Source organism: Patiria miniata, unplaced genomic scaffold, assembly GCF_015706575.1.
Source record: "Patiria miniata isolate m_02_andy unplaced genomic scaffold, ASM1570657v1 HiC_scaffold_1, whole genome shotgun sequence".
Taxonomy (NCBI): domain Eukaryota; kingdom Metazoa; phylum Echinodermata; class Asteroidea; order Valvatida; family Asterinidae; genus Patiria; species Patiria miniata.
In genome coordinates, this window is record NW_024037047.1 from 10676392 (window position 1) to 10696985 (window position 20594).

General features: G+C 38.6%; 1 protein-coding gene across 10 annotated transcripts in view; it reads right to left on the reverse strand.

The window, feature by feature from the left end:
• Positions 1 to 20594, reverse strand: part of LOC119722973 (MAP kinase-activating death domain protein-like) — a 142046-nt gene that overhangs the window by 72819 nt on the left and 48633 nt on the right. For 9 of the 10 annotated variants that reach the window (XM_038193418.1, XM_038193411.1, XM_038193436.1 and 6 more), the window contains 2 exons: positions 6048 to 6077; positions 2700 to 2880 (listed from right to left, as the gene is read on the reverse strand). In XM_038193418.1, coding sequence (XP_038049346.1) covers positions 2700 to 2880; positions 6048 to 6077 — 211 coding nt within the window. The remainder of the gene's footprint in view (positions 1 to 2699; positions 2881 to 6047; positions 6078 to 20594) is intronic. The other variant, XM_038193468.1, reaches the window with a different exon arrangement.

Here is a 20594-nt window from a genome sequence, read left to right on the forward strand (position 1 = left end):
GGGGGTAGTCTTGATGCCCCTATAAAAAAAAGTTGTGCCTACCTTCCATAAATGGATTTAACTCCACACAGCAATATATATATGAGAATCTTTCTTTTTTTTGAATGTGAAGCCATCACAAACTTACCCTTTTAGAGGCATGGCATCCATTTTCAAAATGGGGGGAGAGGGGGGGGGATACTCAATATGTCCACCGTGGACAATTTTGACCGCTTTTCATATAATAAAATCTACCTCCGATAGCTCTTCTAATGTGTTGGAGTAGGGACGCCTTTACAGTTGGAAATGTTGGCAAACCCTTTTTTTCTTACACTCTTGCCTCATCTATATCAACCCAGTTACTGGTTCTGTCGTCTGTAGAATTATTATTAACCTCTCAACTGTAGCAATTTCTGAATTGGGGTATAAAAGGGGGTACCTCAGTTAGTCTTTTAAAGACTAGTGTTACTTCTTCAAGTACATTGTGTTTCCCATACCTTTTTTGTGACAGACCCAAAGGCAGCAGTGTCGCTACTGATTTGTGTAATGGATGTGGTTGGGGAAAAAAAAAACCCACTTATCAGAGCTTGATATACCATTTCTAAGAGAATGGCGGGGTTGTATGATGGGGGTACACAGATTCATTGAATGTGAAGTCATAGTGGACGTGACCACCACGGTGAGGAGAGTACATCGTGTTGTGACCCAACCTAGTGTCAATGCGGCGCAACGGAAAGGGGGTAGGGGGATTTTGCAACCTTCCCCCCCAAAAAAAACCCCAGATAACGAACAAATAAAAAAATAAAATGAAAGTCAATATTTAACTTCACATTTAACGTATATTAAAGACTATCGAAAACCCTAAACTGAACAGTGTCTTCCTGAAATGACATCACAGTAACAGCGTTATTCCGGAAAAGCATGGAAACTTTTAAATGTTTAAAGAAGTGCACATTTGCAATAAGATCAACCCAAAAAGTGTTGTAAAATGTGTATAGTTTTCTTACATTTCACATGCAGAGTTGTGCAAAAAGAATTCCTGATAAAAATTCATTGCACATACCCTTTAATTAAGAAAGAAACTCAATCTATATAGTCATCAAATATGATAAGGAATACGGACATGTATGAAGTCTTAAAAGATGTTTGACAAAATGTGAAATATGTTTGCCCATTAATGAAAACAAATGCCCGATCAACCCCTTACTAATGGTTTAGACGAAATTGAATGAACAACGCGTTACTTTTAATATGAAGGCATCTTTTGCAGGGACGAGTGAAGCTAAAAGTCGATAGAATGCTTGGATAGTGAAATTGAATGATTATTTTTGATTGTCGAATGCCGATCTGCGTGATCTTTCAATTTCAATCTAGATCGAATGAGCCAGGCATTAAATTGAATGAAAACCTTGGTGAAATTGTTCGGGAAAACCTATAGTTGTAGAAACATGATCCTTTATTGTGAGGTTGGACTTCCCGAAAGACGTGAAATTTGGTTTACTTATATTTAGCTGTTTGAAGAAGTTGCATCGTTTTGTATTTTCCCACACGCTCTCGCCGGGAAAAAAATGCCCCACCCATCAGTAGCCCCTTTAAAATGCACTGTCACCATGGATATACAGTTGCCTAGCAACACCATATCGGTAGGCAGTTGCAGTTACATGTATTCTCAATTGACATCGGTCTGCAAACTCCACCCTTATTTGCATAATCATAAATATGCATTGGCCACACTCTAAAAAGCATAATTCGTTGATAATATCTAAAATAACAATGATTGATTGAACATTTCAGACTTTATGTGTACAAAATTTAAGAAACATAGTGCAGAACCACTAATGATGACATCTGTTGCACTATCCTGGACATTTTGGTGCAAAAAATGAATTTCACGTTTTGTTACTGTGACTGGAAAGGTGTACTGTATGATATAGATTCCGAAACCACTATCGCACACTTCAGCAGATGCCATGAGATCTGTAAGTCAAGGGTCTGGTGTGGTCATTGACCGTATCACCCGTCGTGTTTGGGGTACACGACTTAATACGTCCCCACGCAGATTAGTTGTCAGCAATTTTTTTTTAGGCGAACGAAAGAGTAGATCCCATGCAATTCACGCCTGTTATAATACCTTGAAAATTAAAATGAATAAAATATCGATATATCGATATAAAAAAAACCGATATATCGGTATCGGCCAAAATACGATATCGACGGTGCCTACGGAGATCCCAGAATAACCACATTAAATCACCTTGATCTAACTGTTTTATTGTTTAAACCTAAATATAATTGTGTTATTGTTTAAATCAAAACATACATTGTGGCCATGTCCTCTTTGAACTGAAAAAAAAGTAGTCTTACAAAGGAGTTTTTTTGTTGACATCAAACAATTTGAATCATGCATCTGAAAACTTTCATTTTACATCAAAGTTGTGAAATAATATAAATGGGTTTTAAACTGAATCAGAAAATTGGCACACTTAGATCTTGTGCACTGCCCCAAGCAATAGATTCCAAACATCATTTTGACCTTTTGCAAAGCTTGGGTTATGATAGTTGAAAGCAGTATACAGAATTAACGTTCAGTGAAGTGACAATGGACAGAATTATGACAATGGACACAGACAATATCTCATTCCAGGAGCTTGGCGCATGGCAAGTAAGACAAAGTAGAGACAAATAAAAAGGTTACCGAAATATTCCAAATGAAGTCTTACCGTGTCTTCGATGTAATCATCTAGTACTGTTGTATTCTCTTGTGGGGATAGCTGACTTATAACCTGCGCTCTCATATTCTCACTCTGCATTAACTTCTTGAGGCGAGACCAGTTGAGCCAACCTACATTGTTGCCTTCAAGCACCCCTCTGGTGATCTCTTTGATAAAAAGTTGGTCATCACTGAGTGCATAAAGAAACAGAATTACATAATGTAAACTACCTAACATTCAACATGCAAATTATTGATATTCTGGAAGTATTACCCATGACAGAGAAATACATGTAATGCCAGTGACAAACTTGCACTGTTTATTTAGTCTCATTATATCATATGTTGAGGTTTTTACAGATCTCAATGCCTGTTGCATAAATTAGATAATTGAATAAAGAATGAAAGCAATGCATGCATGGATGCATTTAAGAACCATGCAAACAGACTGTAGCAAGTGACTTTCAAAATTGATTACTCCAAATCTACACGCCTACCGGCGGTTGGCAATGAAAGTCATTTGCTGTAACACTGCAGTGCTAGAAATCAGAACAACATACATTTGAAAACAAATTGTGCATCTTGTCTAAATTCACCATGATTAGTAGTCTTTTACAATACACTCTGCCAAAATCAATAAGAAAATACAAGTGCACATACAATGTATAATGAAAGGAACTAGGGAGCCGTGTGTTGTATAGTCAATTGACTCCTACCGGGCACAATAGCACAATCAGATTCAGAAATAGTCAAATTAAAATAAGATCAAGTGTATTATATCATATATATATATATACATGTATGTCAGTTCATTAATATCACTGTAGACAGAAAGTAAAAGGCTAAATGGAATGACAGTTAAGTAATATTGGTGAAAAAAGGTACAAGATGGACAGAGAGGCCATACACATGTATTTCACAATGAGCTCTCAAATAGGATAGTGCAACAAAGAACAAGCTTTGTTTTCTGATGCAAGTTGTTGTGTGGGGGAGATGTAAATCCAATACTGGGTTTGCCCTTCACCAACGTAATTCCATAGGAGCCAAGTGCTTTTATGGGGCTTGTTATAAGTAATATACAAGCGTTTGGGACCTGAACCACAACCTCAAAGGACCACAAAGGAGGTCATGGGCTCCATTTTGTTCTTGTAAACCCCCAGGAAAGCCCCAGTGTGCAGTGCTTTTGAAATGACGTGAGTGAAGGGCAAAACCCAATACATACAATCATCTTGTAAAAAAAGAAAATGCAAATATGGTATGTGTGTACATGAATATTTTCAACAAATACTATTCAAAGAAGAAAAAAAGTACCAAAATATACATATATCAAGCTGCATTCCTTTATTTGGCGTCTCCATTTGAGGTCAGTAAATTGATTAATAGTCATAGAGTTGATTACATGCAATTTTTGCAAAAGTACAAGATCTATATTTCTTTATACATGTATTCATCTGTTGAACATATTGGGAAGATATTGGAAAGGTCTGCAGGTTTATGACCTTGGGTACCTGAAATGATATTTTGTTAAAAACAACAAAAAGTTGGTAAACTGCATCACTGTTTCCAAGAACCTTGTGGAACATGTTTGGGGAGCTGGGAAGGTGGGGTTACAAAAAAGGACACTATTCATCCAACATCCTTCAATTATGTTCCAGACAATAATTGATAGCAGACCGACATAAGTTATAGAATGTAGTTTCAAATCCACTAAAAATAGAGAATTTTGGACAGGGAAGTACATGATTGGACTCCTGTTTTGGTTCCATTTCGATGATATTTTCATTGGAGGGTTGACTGGGCAGCATTGTGTGTGCTTGCACGTCATGCATCATGTTTCATGGCGGTGTTTCCCTAAAAATGTTGACATGAAATTGTTTGATCAGCATGTAAAATACAAAAGCTAAATGTCCCATGGAAACATACATGTACGTGTGGTACACACGCTGCCTATTCTTCCATTAAGTTTGGTTGATTTTTTTTTTAGGGACAATTAACTATCAGCGTTCAGAAGTATCTAGGATACTGGTAAAATTGGAGGGGCGGGGGATTCTGAAAACTTTGAAGTGCACCATATCCTTAAGTGATCTGATTGCTCTAACTTGTGCTTCCATATTCTTAAAAATTATTTGAAAAATTGCAGACTGCTAGATTTATGTACTATTGCTGCTATAGAAATACATGGAAACTCAAAGTTTCCATGTATTGCAGATTTGGCTACTATTGCTGCCACAGATTTGAGCGCACATACCGGTAACCTGCTGTTTTGAATCCTGGAAATTGTCAAATGTTAATGTGCACGTGCACAGGTGAAATACAGAGCTGGATTATTGTCGAGTTTATTTTAACATGCTCTTAGCACAAACCAAACTGATTATTTAACTACTATAATTTAAACTTCAGTGAATCAAGATTGATAATGTATTGATGAATGCAATCAATATTTGTTCATTTTATACGATAATGGAAAGGACTTAAATACGGGGAAAAAAATGTGATAGGGAGACTGTATTAAACGCTCTTAAGACTGGTTGCAGTCTGGGTGCTGATAATTACCCGAGCGAAACCCATTCATAAATACCTTCTGGTAAAAAAAGTCAAAAATTATAAATTTTCCAATGATTTCATTCAACAAAACACCCCTTTAGCTATACAATGGTAAGGCCCTCTGGTAAACAACTCCTTATGCGGAGATTGGCGCGCACGTCGAGCGTACTGCGTGATGTGGCGCAGAATGCAGATGTACCAGTGTAGTGTGAATTTAGGAGTATGAAATACTGACTCACTGGTTGTATTGCACATGCCTACGAAAGGATTGTGAAGAAGCAACCAAAAGAAAACGTGCTGGCACCGGATTTCATAGGAGTCCAAATTTCATGTGACACTGCAAAAGTGTTTAAGACCAGCCAGCCATGTCTTTATCAACAAATTAAAAGCGGCCACGTGATGGGCTCTCGACCAATAGGAATGGGTAAACTGTCCATGGTATGTCCATGAATGCCAGATGTTAACAATGACACTATTCACACTAACATATACATGTACATATCAAAATAGACAGTTGCCGTACATGTGTAGATGACACAACGGACACTGCATTTGACTTTTTGAGTTTGAGTAGACAGCACATCAAAAATAATTTCAGATGATGAGTGTACAGGAATACAGGATGAAATCACTTTTTTTTATTGTAAGCAAAATGAAAAACCAAGTGCATGACAAGCACACCGTGTGAAGCTGACACATTTAAAATGCACTTTCATGCAATGATGCACAGTTGTTGAGGCAAGGCTAAGGAGAGCTAGTACATGTATGCTTCATGTTTCATTACTAATATAATTACTACACTTGAAATGCTCACATTAATGTCTTCATTGATCGATCATTCTTGCTGAAAAGGAAGCACAAATAGTTTGGTACAGTTAATTGAATGTATGAAGCTCTGTGTGAAACTTTCCTTTATATAACCATAAAAGAGGAAATTGTCGCACTCAAAATTTGCCTATAGATGCAACTGCATGCTCACATATGCATTAAAGTGTTGTCATTTTATGTTGTGACTGCATGTGGTTGTGACAACTTACAGAGGTAGACTTCTCAAATCGGATGTAACCCCACCCAATAATACCACAAAAAGCCCTTAATTCCATCACTATCTTTCCAGACGCCCAACAACTGCCATTGTGTGCTACAATGTACTTCAGTGCCGTATAACAATGCACGAACATACTGTAAAGTCGAGTACAAAATATACATGTTACATGTACATCAAAAGTCAAGAAGTCCGACTTGATCAATCTGCCATGAGCACATACCCGCGCCCCCCCCCCCCCCCCAAGTGTGAGATCCCCTCCCCAGCGTGTGAGATCCCCTCCCCAGCCTGTGTGCATTTATTCATCAATGCACATGCAACATCATCACTACGCATAAATTAGAAGACTCGTTCATTTTTTTCGGTAGGTATGGAAGATTGGAACACATTCTGCAAAGGTTTAAACATCTGACTGAGAGTTGTGCATATTTGAAACATTTTTTTGGGGGGGATACTAATTTTAAGTAACATTTTGTCTCATTGAAATTGTGACTTCAAATGAATTACATGCAAACCAAAGGTTTTTTTAACATATCATTGTGGCAAACCTGTAAAGGATGTTGGGGTCCACTGATAGCGCTGCGTGTTGCGCATGCGCACAGCTGGTTGAAAACATTCAAACATACTTGTACATGTATCTGTACATACATGTACCCTCGTACATGGGTTGCGTGTACATTCCTTCACAAACCTCTGGCTGTGCGAATACGCAAACCAGGCTGATGAGGTGTTAAGAATGAATAATGCATGTGGCTCAAAAGCAATCTACGTGCATATTTCGAATGAAAATGCTGATTCCCTCAAATACTGCCCTCTGTGATTGGCCGCTACCCAAATCTGTAGATTAACTCACAGACTGTCTCTTCATCTCAAATAGCTTTGTAGCTGCATAAGATAAAAACTAGCTACAAGAGTTTTTTTTTAGTTAGTGTACTGTGCTAGTGATCTTGACTTGACTGACCTGACTCATGGAGCTTCTCAGCAGATAAAATTGTTAAGCAAAAACCCCTGCCAGTCAGTCACAAGCAACATACATTGCAAAGCATTGACGCCAATAACTATTTCTGCTGGGTTCATATTTTCAGTGCTTAGTAAGGGAATAAATGTGTGCTCCGGAGGTTTTTATCACTCGTTTAATACCGCTTAGAGTCTGGGTGCTGATAATTACCCGAGCCGGAGGCGAGGGTAATTATCAGCACCCAGACTCTAAGCGGTATTAAACAGAGTGATAAATACCGACCGAGCACATATTTATTCCCATTCATAAATACCTTATCCGTAAAAAAATATCAAATAATTCGTTCAAAAAATCCCGATTTTGTTCAACAAGTTCACTTCATGCTTTTTGAAACATCCCTCTAGCAAAATAATGGAGTGTTCAGCTGGCGAGTAAGATTTAAACAACCCTTTTATGGAGATTGACGCGCGCGTAACATGTTCTGCGCGATGTCACGCAGAACGCACCTGGGGCGTTGCGTTTTGAATTTAGAACTATAAAATTCTGACTCGCTTGTAGTGTTGCGCATGCCTACGTGAGGATTGTGAACGTTGAACCAATGAAACGGTAAGAGGCACTGGATTTTTAGGAGTCCACATTTTATTGTGACACTGGAAAAGTGTTTAAGACCAGCTAGCCATGTCTTTATCATCCGTTTAAGACCGGCCACGTGACGGGCTCTCGACCAATAGGAATAGCTAAACTGTCTGAGGTATTTATGAATACATTTTTGCACGTAACAACTCCATGAAGTTGTATTTAAATGTGTGAAGTGAACATTTTAAAAGTGTCAAAAACAGTAAATTAATTTGTCTGGCAATCATTATATTAGGTATGTAAAGACAATAATTGGTTAGGCACTGGACAGGAGAGTCAGGTTGGCGTAACGGTACTTTCTTCGCCTTCCACCGCTGTGACCCAGGTTCAAATCCCGCCTTGGCCAATATGTGGATTGGGTTTTCAGTCCCTACCTGATTCCGTGGGTTTTCCCCAGAATATTCTTCTGGGGTTTTCCTCCCACCTCTAAAACTGTAATTTCTTCTCATCGTCTCGTCTCTACAGGTTTCATCAGGCTTGCGAGCTACAGTGCCAAAGGCGCTTTTGAGGAATCCTTGGTTTCATTACCAGAAATAAATAAATAAATACAAATATATAAAAATACTTCCTTTAAACAATGTGCTCTACCAGTCCATGTCAATGTAATTTGATTCCAAAAATACAAACTATATGATCGTTAATAACTCCAAACCCTTCAGCTGCTCTTTATTTTTCAGGTATCAAAATGTCCTGGGGGTTGTGTTACAACGGATAATGTACATGTAACCAATGGATATTGTATGACTAACTGATAATGTCACTCAAATGAACAGATATTGTATCACTAACCAATGTCACACAAATTGACAGATATTGTATCACTAACTGATAATGTCACACAAATTGACGGATATTGTATCACTTTAAACTGATGCCACACAATTGACAAATATTGTATCACTAACTGATAATGTCACACAAATTGAAGGATATTGTATCACTAACCGATAATGTCACACAAATTGACGGATATTGTATCACTTTAAACTGATGCCACACAATTGACAAATATTGTATCACTAACTGATAATGTCACACAAATTGAAGGATATTGTATCACTAACCGATAATGTCACACAAATTGACGGATATTGTATCACTATAAACTGATGCCACACAATTGACAAATATTGTATCACTAACCGATAATGTCACACAAATTGACGGATATTGTATGACTAACTGATAATGTCACACAAATTGACGGATATTGTATGACTAACCGATATTGTCACACAAATTGACGGATATTGTATGACTAACCGATATTGTCACACAAATTGACGGATATTGTATGACTAACTGATATTGTCACACAAATTGACGGATATTGGATGACTAACCGATATTGTCACACAAATTGACGGATATTGTATGACTAACCGATATTGTCACACAAATTGACGGATATTGTATGACTACCCGATATTGTCACACAAATTGACGGATATTGTATGACTAACCAATATTGTCACACAAATTGACGGATATTGGATGACTAACCGATATTGTCACACAAATTGACGGATATTGTATCACTAACCGATATTGTCACACAAATTGACGGATATTGTATCACTAACCGATATTGTCACACAAATTGACGGATATTGTTTCACTAACTGATAATGTCACACAAATTGACGGATAATGTAACAAAAATGGACTGATAGCGTAGTACAATTTCTAGCCGACAATGTATCACGTGTCGACTGAATAGTGTTTATTTTTTGAAAATATCTAACCGAAAACAAATCACCAAAAAAAAAGAAGAAGAGTATAGTAACATTTACGACACTTTCAGTCAATTTTTTGTTACATTATCAGTTAGTGATACAGTATCGGTCAATTTTTGTGACATTATCTGTTGGTGATACGTTATCCATTTGTTACTACATTACCAAATGTAACAAGAGTTCATCCTCATCCTCCTCTCCTCCTAACCAAGAGTCATAGCTGGTTCAGCCCTATGCTCTGTGGTTGGGGATTCTCCAGCCAAAGTTAACAGACTTGTTTTCATCCTCATCAGCCTTTTTTTTTATTCTACCCAGACACACCCGGAAGCTCACCGAATCGTATGTTCTGTTGTTGTCATCTGTATATTTCTATATAAAGTACCCGGTACAGATTTACTTCTTGGAAACAAGATGTTTTTCTCCAAATAGCAGAGCTTCATACGGACTTTGTTTCCATCATTTTCGCCATGGCTTTGTCATACCTGCTATGGCTTTGTCATACCCACTCATCCATCGGCCGTCAGCTACCGAACACCGATTCAACAGTCTACATCTAAAGACTTGATATATTTTAACAGTGTTACACTAGTTTTCAAACGAAATATCGATCAAATGATGGGAAATTATAAACATAATGTAACAAGTGATTTTTTTAGTATAAATGATCGGAACTTTAAAAGCTCTTAATGATATAGCCAAATGGGAAACGAAGCCGAGCTTTGAAAAAAACAAAACTTTGTGGCGGCTACCCTGACCTACAATATAGACGTCAGGGCTTCGGGTAATTGTCAGGTCAGAAAACCAGACTAGTTTCATATTACGTGAGTGATAATCATACGTACATGTACGTACGTGATAATAACACTTGTGAAAACTTAGTATTATTAAGAGTAAAAGGTTTTACATTTTGGGAGGTTGGGGAGTTGCTCGGGTAAGGAGAGGCTTGACTTCCAGCAAGTAGGACTAGATTCAAGGTGTCATATAATTCATTTTTCTATTAAAAAGACATGACAAAAATCAATGGGTTGGATTCAAACGGGGACAAGTTTCTCCATTTTGCAAAATTATTAGTTATGAGATAAAGCTATAGAATAATTTTTTAAATTAATTTTTCCGTCCCCTAGAGTTTCATACTTCACATTTAATATGTTTATAAGTTTCCAGTAAAACATTAGTTTAGTGAACAGGCAAGATGGCGACATGCACATCCCTCTGTTTGGCTCTCTGAATTTTGATTAGTTTTTTCGTCAACTTGGCTTGAGCCAGAAGCCCATATTGTTACCATTGGTTATCAGAACACTCTGGATCCTGTTGGCTCGACTCTGATTGAAATCAGTAGCAGGATTCACATAGATCTGTCTGATTTCATGCTGCAAGATCTTGGATGTGGATTGCAATTACCGACCACAGGCACTGTGGTCCTTGGGGGCGGGAATTTCAAACGTGATTTTCCCTCTTGTGGGATTCCTACCTTTTGATTTACACACTGATTGCCTGCAGTGATATTGAACTAAATCCTGGACCTGACATCGGGCCTGATCACGGTATTTATTTCCGCGATCAGCCATATCATAAAAACATATCCTGTATTCTAAGCAATGCGCGTAGTCTTCGCAACAAAGGGCCCGAACTGCTAGCCAATTTGCATCTGAATCAGCTCCCAGACATTCTATTCTTCACGGAAACCTGGCTCACACCTCACAACAATGACTCCATTATTGGGCTACCTCACCATGTAGGTTGGGGAATCTTGAGCAGGACGATATGGAACTCATGTGGGCATCTGTGAGGTTTGCAAGTGAATCCTGGCTAGTAGGCTTAATCTACCGTCCGCCGTCGTCAACTGCTTCTTACTGGCCAAAGCTCAGAGATGTTCTTCAACATGTAAATATGGACGATTTTGACGGATGCCTCGTTTTGGGTGACTTTAATATTGATTTTAAGTCATCTGAAAGATCGAGCCCCCATCGCACCAGACTGTTGGAGATTTCGTCTGACTTCTCTCTTGAACAACTTGTCACCTCTGTTACACATCCTACTCATCCTGACAATTTATCTGTTGGATCCACTATAGACCTGGTATTCTCCAATCGCCCTGACCGCTTTGCTTCCATCTCTACCGGCCCGAGTCTCATCACATCTGACCACCTGGTTGTACACACTGTGTTTCGTTCCAATAAACCTCCACCTAGACCAGCTCTTTTTTTTTTACAGTTTCATCGTGAGGATTTTGTACACCTTGCCACACTAATCCACCTCATACCCTGGTCTGCATTCTTGGACCCATTTGATCCCAACTCATCGTGTGAAACTTTTATGGATCTTCTTGACGCCACAGTACGGGACTCAATTCCTTCCACAACAAGGTGTAAAACCAGATTTACACCTTGGATCACCACGGAACTAAAAAAGCTCATCAACAAAAAGCATAAACTCTTTAGATTTGCTCGTAGATCCGGTTTGCTAAGGGACTGGCATTTGTACAAAATCATTCAGAAAGCTTATTGGAAATATATAAATGACATGTTTTCCTCACTTGATAACAGGCGAAGGTTTTGGTCTTTTGTCTGTTGTCGTAAACAATCCCCACCACCTCCTGTATTCACTCATAACAATGTTAAATTATCTCAACCTGGTGTTATTTCATCCGCTTTCAATGCATACTTTTCCTCCATGTATAACCCTGATGGTCTGGTTCCCAACTCCTTGTTCACTGCCATTAACTGATTTTTCAGAACTGTATGTGCCTTTAGGTATTAGATTAATTCTATTATACGTAATCTACCCACCAATAAACTTCCCGGCCCTGATGGCATTATTCCTGGCATATTAAAAAAGATTTCTTTTCAAATATCCATTCCTCTGTGCTTGCTGTTCAACACCTCTGTAGGCTCAGGAAAATTACCCAATGCTTGGCGATGTGCAAACATTACCCCAGTTTTCAAAAAGGGCAATAAATCCATTCTGTCTAACTGCAGACCTGTTGCACTGACATCCGTTCTGTGTAAAATTCTACAGCATGCTGTTGCGGCTGCTAAAACAGATCACGTGGGTATCTTTGGGTCGTTGAACAGCAATCAACAGGGCTTCACTAAACGTTGAAGCTGTGTTACCCAACTTGTCAATCAATGTAATGCATCAATGGGCACTGACTCTTGGGTGTGCCACGCCCTGTCAAAGGCAGGATGCCACACCATATCCTGCTTAGTAAACTTTCATCGGTTTACAAAATCCAGGGTGTGGTCTGGCGTTGGGTCAGATCTTTTTGACTGGCAGGAAGCAACGTGTTCTTTTCGAGGGTAGTGTTTCCCCATGGGTCAGTGTTTCATCTGGTCTTCCTCAAGGTAGCGTTCTTGGACCCACTTTATTCAACCTGTTTGTAAATAGCATTCCCGACTGTGTCTCCTCTAGCTGTGTTCTGTTCGCTGATGATGCTTTGCTCGTCCGAGTCATCCGGTCGGTTGAGGATGAGTTTCAGCTGCTGAACAACTATATGCAAGACTGTTGTTTAAATCATGACATGCTCTTCAATGCAACCAAAACTAAGGTTATGCACATCACCAGAAGCAAAAATATCAATCCTCCAGTTTATACACTTGGTGATGCTGCCCTGTCTACTGTTACCTCTATTCAATATTTAGGTGTCACTATTAGCTCCAACCTTCAATGGAATTCCCACATTGACTCACTTGTCTCACGTACAAATCGCCTCCTGGGTTTCATCCATACTATAGCTGGCGGAGCATCAAGCCATATTCTGCCTTTACAAATCTCTGATCCTGCCTATCCTGGAATATGGCATTCCAGCGTGGGGTACTCACACTCTCTCTCAACAGCAAAAGATTGAGCACGTACAACGCACTGCCACCCGCACTGCTTTGAAACTAAGATGCGGTGAAATGCCATATGAGGATAGGTTGGGTCAGTTAAACTGGACTTCTCTTTCATCTAGAAGAGCTTATTTACTATGCTCTTTTGTTTTCAAATGTTTATCTGGTGTTTGCAGGTGCGAGTCGATCAACGACAATGTTCTCATAAATTCACATCATCCAGAATCCCTTACCTTCCGTCATCTGCCTTCTCGTACACAAGCTTGTTATCATTCTCCTACTCGTTATCTTCCAAGACTTTGGAACCAATTTCCATCTCATATTAGGGATTCTGTAGTACTGGACACTCTACCTGTTTTCCTTAGGAATCTTCGGCAATTACTTTACTAAAAAAACTGATTTCATCATCCTCATTAGTTTATTCACATACTTGTTGCATTTAATTGGTAGGGACTTTCACATGATTTGGGCTTCGTTGCATTAGTCATCTTGCTTGTGTGCATTTTGTAACAGGGGTCAGTTTTCTTGTTGCTGTTTATTAGGTGTTGGGCCTTGAGCCCAACACCTACCGCATTGTTATTGTAAGAACTAACTATTATTCTTTATCTTCTTGTTTTTAGGTGTTGGGCCTTGAGCCCAACACATATTGTTATTGTAAGAATTTACTATTATTTACAATCTTTGTTTTTATTATTCTTCTTGCCAAATTCTTCTCCAGAACTGTTTGTGAAACTGAAAACATATATGAACTTCAACTGTCAATACATGAATGCACAACCCACTGAAGATGTGCTATTTTGTAATAACATCATTATGACGTCATCATGGGTCACATGACGTCACTTGAAAGATAAATATATTTAATATTTGAAAATCAATAAGAAATCGACTGTGAGAGACCAGAGCTTGAATTTTGCGGGAATCGACATGATAATAAATGATCTTCATTTTATCTTGTACCTAAAAAATCACGTGACCCTTCCTTCCGGTCGAAACCGGAAGTGCCTAATAATTTGAAAGTGGAAAAAGATATGAACTTGCTGTCAACGATGTAAGTGTCTGGCTAGGTTGACCTTTCCAAAAAAATGATCGGTGACGACATGAAGAGTTCGAGCGCCCTCTAGCGGCAGGTTAAAAAATGTCCAAAACGCATTTTCAGTGGATGTCTGTGGCGAAGTTTGCAGTAATCGCCTCAAAATGAATATACATGATGACCTTAATGCAGACAAGACCTGTGCCAAAAAAAAAATTGATTACGTCATCAGACCGGAAGTGAGAAGGAAAACCCCTCTTTTCCTTTGAAAATTCCTGGAAAATCAACCCTGACAGTTTTATTTCTATTTGTGCCTTAAATGGCAGTGTATAAATAGGTCTAAAACTTCCCAATCTTTTGCTTCAGCCCCCTTGAAAATTGAAGTTGATCACGCCTACGCCCTGAAGCGTTAACTCCCGTACACTGTACCGTATTGCGTGTGTACAGCAAATGGAGATCATTACGTACAAAAGGGAATTCCCCCAAACATGTGCGCTCGCCTCCTGAGTGTCTGGTTTACGACTGTTTTACGTTTACTTTTGAGCCACATGTAACGGCTGTTTGATGGACCAATTTTTGTTTAAGTGTTTACCAGTGTTTTGTACACGTTTACATGTATGTGACAACTTGTTAAATGGAAGCACATTTGTTGACTTTTGATGACATCATTTGAAACTCAAATGTAAGGCTGGCAATAGCGCCCAATCGGGCGCTTTTTTTTTAAATTGGGAATTTTTTTTCCTAAAAACATGCACATTGGGGTAAAGAGGTTACGGCAAGCAATCTTTTGTATTGCGCCAATGGTGTGCGACCTTTACTTTTAGAGATATAAGATATTTAATGGGTTTTTGTAACAATTGTACTTGATAAGTTTACACTAAAGCAGCATACGCGTCCATATAAATTGAGACCACGATATTAATCATTTAAAATCAAAATTAAAGTTGACGTCATAAAATGTAAAGCGCCCTCTAGCGGCATGTTGAAAAAATAACAGCCTTGCTGTTGAAACCCCTCAGCCAGAGTCAAGTTATCATCCGGAAACCATTAACCTTTAACTCAACATGGTTACCTTGACCTTTGACCCCAGAACTAATCCCAACTTGCCTGTACCCAAGGGCAACCCCCTACCTAAGTAAGACACCAAAATTTCATTTCTAACTCACGAATGCTGCGGAGGTGTACGGTTGATTTCTTATGCATTTTTAAATATTAAAAGTGTCACAATTTAATTGCCTATAAATAAACACCGGATGACGTCATCATGACATCATCATTACACAATGTTGTTTGAATTATGTTCTTTGCTTGGACAAAGAGTGGTGTAAATGAATTACTGGGGCAGAGTCGAAAATGCCCTTTGAAAATCACCATTTTTTTTAAAGTTCTGTGTACAAAGTCTATGGGAAAAATTAAATATTCAAAATTCTATAATAAATCGCGTAATGATTCGGCATACATCTGCAGGTGATGTGCCCGGTTTGAAGGAAATCAGAATTGTTTTAAGGCCAAAAGTGGCGTGTAGAAAAAACCTGTACAAAGTCTATGGGATTTTGTGCAAAAAAGAAGTGGAAGAAGAGGAAGTAAGAACAAAAAGGCTTTTTCGCAAAAGTTGCGAAAAAGCCCCCAAAAAACTAGAGGTTGTGGTTGTGGACAACCACAGAGCTGTTCCCAGTTTTAATTGCCTATTGGACCGTAAACAAAATGATTTAGGCCTAATGATTTTTAAAAAAATTTAAACTAATAAAATTTAAATTATTACTTTAAAAAATTGCACTTCCGGTACAAGCAGAAGTAAGGGTCACATGATCTTGACATTCGAGGAGGTGCATTTTCAGTCCAATATGAGTAAATGTGCAATGAACTGTAATCATAACTTATTGTATTGTGGAGATATGGCGATCACAATATTGCCTCATTAAATATTCATGACGTCATACCATGAGAATAATAAACTGCACAGTAATAATAATGCAATATATATTAATCTTTGAATGTTGGTTCTTACTATTTAACAGTTGTTGACTGATGTGATGTGGGATATGACGTTTTGAACACCCAAGGGACGCATAGCGCCCGAGGCGAAGCCGAGGGTGCTATGCGTCCCCGAGGGTGTTCAAAACGTCATATCCCACATCACATCAGTCAACAACTGTTTTGTCATACCTCTGTCTTGATGATGTGTTTTACTTGTTTTTCTAAGGGAAATTAAGGGTGGCAAACTGAAGGAATCTTTGAAAAATTTTCTTTCAACATATGTAGATGTAAGGGGCATTAAAACAAGCTTAAGTTCAGGGAAATTTGGGGTAAAGGTTTTACAAGTTTAATAAAAAAAAAATCTTATCCCCTGGCATATTTTATAGTGGTAGGGACAATGAATAAAACCTGGTTTGTAGTGACAACGATGCAGACCCTTAAAAGAAAGAAATTTATATCAAACAGCGATGGCCATTTTTTTTTTGATGACAACTTGACAGCCATTTAATAACAATAAATACTATGAATTAATACAATAAATACAGTGAATTTCAAATAATGCAAAGGCTCGGTGCCGAGTTCTCCATGAAAGTCCAGCTGATAGAACACCAACATCCAGTATCATCATATTTGTCAATTCTGGAGATAAGTACATATTAAATGATGTCTATGACACATTTGATGAATAAAAAAGAATTTAACAAACTTGTTATACTCTCTTCCTTTTCACATTAATATCCTTTCAAAGTTCTTAAATTTTGCACCTGTGAAACTTCAGCAAATACACAATGGATAGAATACTTTTCAAACAGCAATACTGTCCATGTTGACCCACTGGCACACAAATTGATAATTTAATGATCTTTAAAACAGTTGCTTCAGCAACAATTTCACTTTGAATTTGGGAAATTATAATTAATATTGATGTTCACTCTGGAATGACTGATATTTGGAGTGAAAGCAGGCATCCACTGTTGCATTGAGTGGTGGAGATTGATTGACTGACTCTCGATGGACTGTCCCATAGAGCAAGGCTCAGTGTCTTCATCAGCTAACATAGCTTCTAGCTGAGAATCAGTTAACATCAGTAGTGATGAATTTGATGTCTCTGATGATGTCTTTGCTGGCACAGGATCACAGTCTTCAAGGATACTGCTGGTAGTAGGCTGGGGAGTCTCATGCGCTGTTGAGGAATCTTGCTCTGGTACTGGGGCTGTTGCGTTGGGTTCTTTCGGTGGGGTTTCCAACAGAGCCTTGCTTAAAGCCTGTTGAAGAATCGCGTATACGCCTAGAGTAAGTTTGGATGCTTTGTTCGCTTTTGTGGCCGCTTACTTTCATTATGTGGCGATCTCTGAACCCTGCTTCGTCTAAACTTGTAACAGAAGTAGCACGTATCGAATGGTTGGTGTAGGTCTTGGATAGCTCACATTCCCGTGAGATGGAAGGCATCAGTGCTGCTAAGGAGTTCTTCCCAACTGGAACTCCAGTGTACCAGGTAGTATCGCTTGCCATGATGCTTGACCGTTCACGCTGCCAAAGACACTTACTGACAGGACTCAGCTTCTTCAGGTACTTTTCAAAGGATGCAACTGGACAGAGTGGCTGGTCTAAAATCAGAAACAAAGGTGGGCAAAAATATATTTTTTGAACTTAAAATTGTTATAAACATGGTAAGATTGTACTTTAATACCCCTACTATACTTTCCTTATTACAGCTTATCAGCCATAAAAAAAGTGAAATTCTGATAAGAAAGCATGATTTTGGAGCGGATTATTTTTTTCTTCTTAGGAAAAACATTTTTTTTAGACGAGATCCGCAGGGTTTGTGCATGGGGTCAAAAGAGAAGGTAGGCCCTATTAAAGTAAAATTGTTCCATGGGGTAGGGCCTAATAAAATTATGGAAATGCACTTTTTAGAATGGGTAGGGAGTGGTACGAGTATCAATTCATAATTCTCAAAGCTGAGGGCTAGGAAAATTGGTCAGAATTCATTACAAACAGCAAAACCAACCTGGTTGTTCTACCATGATGCCATCAGTCGCTACCTCCTCTGGATTATCCTTTGAGTTGTGATTTTTGTCTTGCTCGTCTATGACCTGGCGAACACATCGTAGTCCACTTGATGTTTTTCCAAGAACAAAGTGCTCTTTAGTCAACTCTCTCATGTTTTCTCGACCGCGGCGACATAGGTAAAACATAATGTCAAATTGCACCTTCTTACGAAGACTACGAGCATCAGTAACATCAAAAGATTTGTACAGTTTTGCCAAATCTTCCTCTTCGATCGGGGGATAATGGTTGACTTGACCGAATCCAGTTTTTTTCAGTTCCACTTGCCTTGCTCGGTAGGCAGTTTCCGATGCCACACAATTTGGATCTGCTACAATGTCAATCCCCCGATGCTTTTTAAGGTGTCGGCTTATTCCATAACGGATTCCACTTAGGCCATTTCTGTGGTATGATGTCCCATTCTTCTTGTTAACGTTTCCAAAAAAGTCTTCAAGAAGACTGTCCAGTTCTTTTACAGGAAGTGTCTCGAAACGAGTGTCCCTGCCCGTTTCTTCGCAGAATTCTCGAACAACGCGGACTGCGTAGTCGGTACAACGTTTGGTGTTCGATGAGTCTTGTTCAAAAGCTAAATCTTTTATTTGTTGTTTGGAGCGGCTCAAAAACCTTTTTTGGGGCAGAGAATCTGTGCCTCCGGGCTCACCTGACATGTTGAGGCTGATGAGGATTGTATACGAAAAAACTAACTGAGTCAGCTCTTCATTTTCGAAGTTCTGAAGGCCTAGGCACCGCAACTAAACGTAAACATAATTCGTCGCTGGCCGCCAAATTAAAGTAAATATCGTCTGCAAATGCACTGCTCCCTCACTGCTATTGTGGAACGTGAAAGTACAGCGGGGTACCAGTGAGTACAAGTATAGTCTGGTTTAAACGCGGTCCGTGCATAATGGTTTGGACTGTGGGGCGGGGACTAGTCTACAAGCATGTGATATCACAATGTGATATACAACGGGAGTGTGCCATGCATATTTATCGCCCGGTCAGGTGATCGTCATGGGCCAATGAAAATACAGTATAAAGACAGAGGTATGACAATATTAGTTATCAACTTGATCAGATTTATAATTCATGAGATATGCTAATAAGGGTCTCAAATTAACACTTCCGGTAACACCAGAAGTAGGGGTCACATGACTTGACATACAAATTTTCATCTATAACACTTCCCTGTCTATCTACCTACATGGTTTGAGATCAATCGGTCAAATAATTCTATAGTTATGAGACTGTAAAGATTGCCTCATTAAATATTCATGAGGTCATAAAATGAGAACAAATCTGCACGGTAATAAAAATGGAACATATTTTTCTTCAAATGTTGCTTCATTATAATATACGGTATCAATCCCATCAAATGTATCATTCATGAGATAAAATAATTAAGGTCAAAAACTACCACTTCTGGTAAAACCAGAAGTGAAGGTCACCAGGACCTTGGCATATCAATTTTTATCTATAACACTTCCCTGACTATATACATACTGAGTTTGAGACCAATCAGTCCAATAGTTCAATAGTTATAAGACTGTAGAATATGAACATTCAAATCGATGTCACGTGACCCCTGTTGACGTCACGATGACGAAAAGTTTCGACATACATCTTCAGATGATGGTTAATGACTATGGAAAGTTTAAAGTTGATCAGATTTAAAATAATTCCCAAAGTGGCTTGTAAGAATTACAAAACCTATGGGAAAAGTGGAAAAAGAAAAAAAAAAGAAAAAAAAAGAAAGACAAAAAAAACTTTAACGAAAACAATAGCTGTAAGAAATCATGGACTAATGTTTTGCTGGAAACTTCAAAGTTAGGGACCCAAATAGCAGGCAAAGCCGAAATGGAGACAAAGTCTACTTTTGGAATACCACTATGTAACCGTCGTCAGCTTCAAAACAGTACTTGACACAGCAAAGCTCGCCCCTTGTACGATCCGAGTGCATACTTAACGCAACAGAGTCGTCACTGAATTTCAAATTTTTTAAATACAAGCAATGAATATTCATTATCAACTCATTCTTAAAATTTCTAATAAGAATGGCAGGTAAATAAACCCTATTTTATACCCCAAAATACCCAGGCG